The sequence below is a fragment of the Entelurus aequoreus genome, linkage group LG25, assembly GCF_033978785.1.
Source record: "Entelurus aequoreus isolate RoL-2023_Sb linkage group LG25, RoL_Eaeq_v1.1, whole genome shotgun sequence".
Taxonomy (NCBI): domain Eukaryota; kingdom Metazoa; phylum Chordata; class Actinopteri; order Syngnathiformes; family Syngnathidae; genus Entelurus; species Entelurus aequoreus.
In genome coordinates, this window is record NC_084755.1 from 9,273,845 (window position 1) to 9,282,551 (window position 8,707).

Sequence of the window (8,707 nt, forward strand, 5' to 3'; positions counted from 1 at the left end):
TTGTCATGTTCAAACACTGATGACATCTATTAAACAAGACAAGAAGCAAAGAATCAAACAGAGACAGAATTAAATTTGGACTCAGCAGTGTCTTAGCACGCTCTGACGAAAATGGTTTACGTCTCCTCCTTTATTTTGGACACTCCCTGTTTGCACAACAACATCTGCTTCCAAAGGAATGGGGGGGGGGGGGGTATGCAAACAGCGCTTGTTTTTGGTCACATTGAAAACAAAGGGAAAAGATGCCTCGGGCTTGGGCTAGTCCTGGATTCAGCTTGAGCAGGTCTTCGATGACAATAGATAACACCCCCCCATCTCCTCCCATCGTACACAATGGAATTTTCCAAGCCTTTGCTTGGTATAACAAAGACAGCCTCTTGTCTGTTCATTGGGAACTCAGAGAACGGAAAGTTCTTTGATAATTTACATGCCAATTTTTCTGACACTCTTTGTGATTGGCTTCTTATCATTTGACAAGATTGTAAACTGTAAGGAGGTTTAGATATAATTATTGAAAATTATTCAAATCAAGAGTAAGATTACTAATTCTGTGCCCCTTTGTAGTGGAAAAGGTGGGCCCTGAGGTCAAAAAAGGTTAAGAACCCCTTTGACCAGCGTTTTTTGCAGTAGGCCTTTTGAAAAGAGCAATGATGTCATCAAAAACACGGCGGCCTGGCAAGCTTCTGGTTGAATTTTTGACCACTCTTGACAAAATTGGTGCAGTTCAGCTCAATTTGTTGGTTTTCTGGCATGGACTGTGACAGAAATCTGTATGACTTTCCAAGTAAGCGGAGTAGTTGCTACTTATGGATCTCAGTCTGCGGGGTAAAATGACTCATACGACCCACACATACCTCGATATCAATGGTCAATGCTCACATGTATCATCTTACTCCTTACTCAAGTTCCATGCATAGTTGTCAGCCACCTGTTCTGCCCGCTGTGTAATACATACATATTCCGATATTGTCCAACTCTTAATTACCGATTCCGATATGAAGCGATACCGATATATACAGTCGTGGAATTAACACATTATTATGCCTAATTTTTAGGGATGTCCGATAATGGCTTTTTGCCGATATGCCGATATTGTCCAACTCTTTAATTACCGATACCGATATCAACCGATACCGACTTCAACCGATATATACAGTCGTGGAATTAACACATTATTATGCCTAATTTGGACAACCAGGTATGGTGAAGATAAGGTACTTTTTAAAAAAATGAATCAAATAAAATAAGATAAATAAATTAAAAACATTTTCTTGAATAAAAAAGAAAGTAAAACATAATAAAAACAGTTACATAGACACTAGTAATTAATGAAAATGAGTAAAATTAAGTGTTAAAGGTTAGTATTATTAGTGGACCAGCAGCACGCACAATCATGTGTGCTTACGGACTGTATCCCTTGCAGACTGTATTGATATATATTGATATATAATGTAGGAACCAGAATATTAATAACAGAAAGAAACAACCCTTTTGTGTGAATGAGTGTGAATGGGGGAGGGAGGTTTTTTGGGTTGGTGCACTAATTGTAAGTGTATCTTGTGTTTTTTATGTGGATTTAATAAAAAAAACACAAAAAAACAAAAAAAAACGATACTGATAATAAAAAAAACGATACCGATAAGTTCCGATATTACATTTTAACGCATTTATCGGCCGATAATATCGGCAGACCGATATTATCGGACATCTCTACTAATTTTGTTGTGATGCCCCGCTGGATGCATTAAACAATGTAACAAGGTTTTCCAAAATAAATCAACTCAAGTTATGGAAGAAAAAAAAGCCAACATGGCACTGCCATATTTATGATTGAAGTCACAAAGTGCATTATTTTTTTTAACATGCCTCAAAACAGCAGCTCGGAATTTGGGACATGCCAAAATATAGGTATCGGGACGACACTGATATATACATAATAATAATAATATATAGCAATTACTATGTACAATATTCCAGTATATGTAACAGCTGCAGCATAAAATAAAATAAAGAGTAGGTTCAGCAGAAAATAAACATTATAAACAAAGAGAGGTAGCTAACATGGAGACGAGAATGCATTTCTCACTTCTTTTACTTTCTTTCTCTCCTCTTTTCTTCTCCTGCAGCCAAAAACTGCTCCTACTTCAAACATTTCACGTCGGGAGAAGAAGCGGAAGTTTTCGAAGTCAAGACCCAGAAGGGTAGGTATGAGGGGCCGTTAGGGACATTATTCAGAATGACCTCTTACATACACTACTGAAATGCTCTCACATAAACAACTGAAATATGTTTCTCTCACTCACACTACTGAAACACTCTTATACACACTACTGAAACACCCTTATACACACTACTGAAACACTCTTACATACACTACTGAAACACTCTTATAAACACTACTGAAACACTCTTATACACACTACTGAAACACTCTTATACACACTACTGAAACACTCTTATACACACTACTGAAATGCTATAAGAGTGTTTCAGTAGTGTGTATAAGAGTGTTTCAGTCGTGTGAGTGAGAGAAAAACATTTCAGTTGTTTAGGTGAGAGCATTTCAGTAGTGTATGTAAGAGTGTTTCAGTAGTGTGTATAAGAGTGTTTCAGTAGTGTGTATAAGAGTGTTTCAGTAGTGTGTGTGAGAAAAAGATTTCAGTTGTTTATGTGAGAGCATTTCAGTAGTGTATGTACGAGTGTTTCAGTAGTGTGTATATGAGTGTTTCAGTGTGTATAAGAGTGTTTCAGTAGTGTGTATAAGAGTGTTTCAGTAGTGTGTGTGTGAGAAAAAGATTTCAGTTGTTTATGTGAGAGCATTTCAGTAGTGTATGTACGAGTGTTTCAGTAGTGTGTATATGAGTGTTTCAGTGTGTATAAGAGTGTTTCAGTAGTGTGTATAAGAGTGTTTCAGTAGTGTGTGTGTGAGAAAAAGATTTCAGTTGTTTATGTGAGAGCATTTCAGTAGTGTATGTAAGAGCGTTTCAGTAGTGTGTATAATTGTGTTTCAGTAGTGTGTATAAGAGTGTTTCAGTAGTGTGTATAAGAGTGTTTCAGTAGTGTGTGTGTGTGAGAAAAAGATTTCAGTTGTTTATGTGAGAGCATTTCAGTAGTGTATGTAAGTGTGTTTCAGTAGTGTGTATAGGAGTGTTTCAGTAGTGTGTATAAGAGTTTTTCAGTAGTGTGTATAAGAGTGTTTTAGTAGTGTGTATAAGAGTGTTTCAGTAGTGTGTATAATAGTGTTTCAGTAGTGTGTGTGTGAGAAAAAGATTTCAGTTGTTTATGTGAGAACGTTTCAGTAGTGTGTATAAGAGTGTTTCAGTAGTGTGTATAAGAGTGTTTCAGTAGTGTGTGTGAGAAAAATATTTCAGTTGTTTATGTGAGAGCATTTCAGTAGTGTATGTAAGAGTGTTTCAGTAGTGTGTATAAGAGTGTTTCAGTAGTGTGTATAAGAGTGTTTCAGTAGTGTGTGTGTGAGAAAAATATTTCAGTTGTTTATGTGAGAGCATTTCAGTAGTGTATGTAAGAGTGTTTCAGTAGTGTGCATAAGAGTGTTTCAGTAGTGTGTATAAGAGTGTTTCTGTAGTGTGTATAAGAGTGTTTCAGTAGTGTGTGTGAGAAAAGGATTTCAGTTGTTTATGTGAGAGCATTTCAGTAGTGTATGTAAGAGCATTTCAGTAGTGTGTATAATAGTGTTTCAGTAGTGTGTGTAAGAGTGTTTCAGTAGTGTGTATAATAGTGTTTCAGTTGTGTGTGTAAGAGTGTTTTAGTAGTGTGTGTGTGTGAGAAAAATATTTCAGTTGTTTATGTGAGAGCATTTCAGTAGTGTATGTAAGAGTGTTTCAGTAGTGTGTATGATAGTGTTTCAGTAGTGTGTATAAGAGTGTTTCAGTAGTGTGTATAAGAGTGTTTCAGTAGTGTGTATAAGAGTGTTTCAGTAGTGTGTATAAGAGTGTTTCAGTAGTGTGTATGATAGTGTTTCAGTAGTGTGTATAAGAGTGTTTCAGTAGTGTGTATAAGAGTGTTTCAGTAGTGTGTATGAGAGTGTTTCAGTAGTGTGTATAAGAGTGTTTCAGTAGTGTGTATAAGAGTGTTTCAGTAGTGTATGTAAGAGTGTTTCAGTAGTGTGTATAAGAGTGTTTCAGTAGTGTGTATAAGAGTGTTTCAGTAGTGTGTATAAGAGTGTTTCAGTAGTGTTTGTAAGAGTGTTTCAGTAGTGTGTATAAGAGTGTTTCAGTAGTGTGTATAAGAGTGTTTCAGTAGTGTGTATAAGAGTGTTTCAGTAGTGTGTATAAGAGTGTTTCAGTAGTGTGTGTATGAGAAAAAGATTTCAGTTGTTTATGTGAGAGCATTTCAGTAGTGTGTGTAAGAGTGTTTCAGTAGTGTATGTAAGAGTGTTTCAGTAGTGTGTGTAAGAGGTCATTCTGAATAATGTCCCTAACGGCCCCTCATAGGTATGTTGAAGCTCTGGCACGGCCATCACTATATAGGAGCTCATCAGTACATACCAGCATGAAGAAGAAGTGGAGGTTTCATCTAATATACTTTTCTCCTCTGGCCAGACTTTCAGTCCCTGTTTAATTTATATTTCCAATTCCAAGCCTCGTCACTGCAGACAGCCAGAGAGAAAGCAACATGTCAAAGTAGTCCTGGCACCCGGTTAGGGTTCTCAACAAAGGAAAAAAAAAGGCCACTTTGTTGTGTCCTTGGTGTTATTGTTGCACCAAGCTGTCATGCAAGTGATCCATCGCTACTTTGTACAAATTGTTTTGAGCTCATTTAAAGGCTAATTATGTGTCATGACTCAATTATGTAAGCCACGCTGGATTGCATCTGCCTTTTTGCTTTTTCTTGTGCCCGCTCTCCCTAACCATGGAGTCTCTGCTGTACTTTGTCAGAGTACAACATCTCTGCGGCGGCCATCGCCATTTTCAGTCTACTCTTCATGATCTTGGGGACCCTCTGTGTCATCTTCTCCTTCGGGAAGGGGCGGGACTACCTGCTGCGGCCTGCCGGGATGTTCTTTGCCTTTGCAGGTGCTCGTTGTCACACCATGTGTTTGGAAATGCTGAAGGATCTACACCAACCCAAAACCAGTGAAGTTGGCACGTTTTGTAATCCGTAAATTAAAACAAAATACAATGATTTGCAAATCCTTTTCAGCTTATATTCAATTGAATAGACACAATATATTTAATGTTCCGACTGAGAAACTTGAGTAACACGTGGCTCGGCATCGTCTTGCTAAAATAAGCAGGGGCGTCCATGATAACGTCGCTCGCTCGCTCCAAAACCTGTATGTACCTCGACATCGTCTTGCTAAAATAAGCAGGGGCGCCCATGATAACGTTGCTCGCTCGCTCCAAAACCTGTACGTACCTCGGCATTGTCTTGCTAAAATAAGCAGGGGCGCCCATGATAACGTCGCTCGCTCGCTCCAAAACCTGTATGTACCTCGGCATCGTCTCGCTAAAATAAGCAGGGGCGTACATGATAACGTCGCTCGCTCGCTCCAAAACCTGTATGTACCTCGGCATCGTCTTGCTAAAATAAGTAGGGGCGTCTGTGATAACGTCACTCACTCGCTCCAAAACCTGTACGTACTTCGGCATTGTCTTGCTTAAAATAAGCAGGGGCGTCCATGATAACGTCGCTCGCTCGCTCCAAAACCTGTATGTACCTCGGCATCGTCTTGCTAAAATAAGTAGGGGCGTCTGTGATAACGTCACTCACTCGCTCCAAAACCTGTACGTACCTCGGCATTGTCTTGCTAAAATAAGCAGGGGCGCCCATGATAACGTCGCTCGCTCGCTCCAAAACCTGAATGTACCTCGGCATTGTCTCGCTAAAATAAGCAGGGGCGTCCATGATAACGTCGCTCGCTCGCTCCAAAACCTGTATGTACCTCGGCATCGTCTTGCTAAAATAAGTAGGGGCGTCTGTGATAACGTCACTCACTCGCTCCAAAACCTGTACGTACTTCGGCATTGTCTTGCTTAAAATAAGCAGGGGCGTCCATGATAACGTCGCTCGCTCGCTCCAAAACCTGTATGTACCTCGGCATCGTCTTGCTAAAATAAGTAGGGGCGTCTGTGATAACGTCACTCACTCGCTCCAAAACCTGTACGTACCTCGGCATCGTCTTGCAAAAATAAGCAAGGGCGCCCATGACAACGTCGCTCGCTCGCTCGCTCGCTCCAAAACCTGTATGTACCTCGGCATCGTCTTGCTAAAATAAGCAGGGGCGCCCATAATGACGTTGCTTGCTCGCTCCAAAAACCTGTATGTACCTCGGCATTGTCTTGCTAAAATAAGCAGGGGCGCCCATGATAACGTTGCTCGCTCGCTCCAAAACCTGTACGTACCTCGGCATTGTCTTGCTAAAATAAGCAGAGGCGCCCGTGATAACGTTGCTCGCTCGCTCCAAAACCTGTATGTACCTCGGCATTGTCTTGATAAAATAAGCAGGGGCGTTCATGATAACGTCGCTTGCTCGCTCCAAAACCTGTATGTACCTCGGCATCGTCTTGCTAAAATAAGTAGGGGCGTCTGTGATAACGTCACTCACTCGCTCCAAAACCTGTACGTACCTCGGCATTGTCTTGCTAAAATAAGCAGGGGCGCCCATGATAACGTCGCTCGCTCGCTCCAAAACCTGTATGTACCTCGGCATCGTCTTGCAAAAATAAGCAGGGGCGCCCATGACAACGTCGCTCGCTCGCTCGCTCGCTCCAAAACCTGTATGTACCTCGGCATCGTCTTGCTAAAATAAGCAGGGGCGCCCATAATGACGTTGCTTGCTCGCTCCAAAAACCTGTATGTACCTCGGCATTGTCTTGCTAAAATAAGCAGGGGCGTCCATGATAACGTCGCTCGCTCACTCCAAAACCTGTATGTACCTCGGCATCGTCTTGTTAAAATAAGCAGGGGCGTCCATGACAACGTCGCTCGCTCGCTCCAAAACCTGTATGTACCTCGGCATTGTCTTGCTAAAATAAGCAGGGGCGTCCGTGATAACGTTGCTCGCTCGCTCCAAAACCTGTACGTACCTCGGCATCGTCTTGCTAAAATAAGCAGGGGCGCCCATGACAACGTTGCTCGCTCGCTCCAAAACCTGTACGTACCTCGGCATCGTCTTGCTAAAATAAGCAGGGGCGCCCATGATAACGTTGCTCGCTCGCTCCAAAACCTGTATGTACATCGGCATTGTCTTGCTTAAAATAAGCAGGGGCGTCCATGATAACGTTGCTTGCTCGCTCCAAAACCTGTATGTACCTCGGCATCGTCTTGCTAAAATAAGCAGGGGCGTCCGTGATAACGTCGCTCGCTCGCTCCAAAACCTGTATGTACCTCGGCATCGTCTTGCTAAAATAAGCAGGGGCGCCCATGACAACTTTGCTCGCTCGCTCCAAACTCTGTATGTACCTCGGCATCGTCTTGCTAAAATAAGCAGGGGCGCCCATGACAACGTTGCTTGCTCGCTCCAAAACCTGTATGTACCTCGGCATTGTCTTGCTAAAATAAGCAGGGGCGCCCATGATGACGTTGCTTGCTCGCTCCAAAAACCTGTATGTACCTTTCAGCATTAATGGTGCCTTCACAGATGTGTAAGTTACCCATGTCTTGGGCACTAATACACCCCCATACCATCACACATGCTGGCTTTTCCACTTTGCGCCTATAACAATCCGGATGGTTCTTTTCCTCTTTGGTCCGGAGGAACATGACGTCCAGAGTTTCCAAAAACAATTTGAAATGTGGACTCGTCAGACCACAGAACACTTTTACACTTTGCATCAGTCCATATTTGATGAACTCGGGTCCAGCGAAGACGGCGGCGTTTCCGGGTGTTGTTGATAAAAAGGCTTTGGCTTTGCATAGTACAGTTTTAACTTGCACTTACAGATGTAGCGACAAACTGTAGTTACTGACAGTGGTTTTCTGAAGTGGGTGGTGATATCCTTTACACACCGATGTCAATTTTTGATGCCTTTACCATTTACAATTTACACATCGTGCCAACTTCACTGGTTTGGGGGTTTTGTACATAGGAGCTACTCAACTTATGTATCCTGCATGTAGGTCTCTGCATCATCATCTCTGTGGAGGTCATGCGGCAGTCCGTCAAGCGTATGATTGACAGCGACGAGACCATCTGGATCGAGTACTACTACTCGTGGTCCTTCACCTGCGCCTGCGCCGCCTTCACCCTCCTCATCCTCAGCGGAGTGGCACTCCTCCTTATCTCCATGCCCCACATGCCCAGGAACCCCTGGGAGACCTGCATGGACGCTGAGCCTGACACCTTAGATTAGCGTCACACCCGCACAACCACCTGCATGATTTCACGTGCGCTCAAAAGAAGTTAGGAACCAATTATACAAGTGAAAAAGAACATCAACATTTTTAAAATAGTCGTAGTCATTTTGGGTTGTTTTTTTTGTACGTGAATCAAATTGCTTTATTGCTATTTAAACATTTTATGACATTTGTAATTAAAAGACAGAGAATAGTAGTGAGAGAAAAAAAAGGAAATTCTATGAAAAAATGTTTTTTTTTAGGGGAAAAATGTCAGAATATGCAAAGTAAAATTTATTTAATAATTTAAAATTAAATTTTCTTGTGGGATCTGAGCCGAGGATGTTGCTTGTGCAGCTTTTTGAGACACTTGTGATTTAGGGCTATATAAATAAACTGAATAAACATA

General features: G+C 41.7%; 1 protein-coding gene across 1 annotated transcript; it reads left to right on the plus strand.

The window, feature by feature from the left end:
• Positions 1–750: 750 nt before the first annotated feature.
• LOC133642980 (voltage-dependent calcium channel gamma-1 subunit-like) lies at positions 751–8,315 on the plus strand. Its single transcript, XM_062037403.1, has 4 exons — positions 751–784; positions 2,127–2,201; positions 4,899–5,036; positions 8,083–8,315. Exons 1-4 carry the CDS (start codon positions 751–753, stop codon positions 8,313–8,315), a joined length of 480 nt encoding a protein of 159 aa, XP_061893387.1.
• The last annotated feature ends 392 nt before the right edge of the window (positions 8,316–8,707 follow it).

Coding starts and splice junctions, on each gene's coding strand:
- LOC133642980 (XM_062037403.1), top strand. CDS start 751: ATGGACTGTGACAGAAATCTGTATGACTTTCCAA. Junction 785..2,126: donor AAATCTGTATGACTTTCCAA/GTAAGCGGAGTA, acceptor CTTCTCCTGCAG/CCAAAAACTGCTCCTACTTC. Junction 2,202..4,898: donor CGAAGTCAAGACCCAGAAGG/GTAGGTATGAGG, acceptor GTACTTTGTCAG/AGTACAACATCTCTGCGGCG.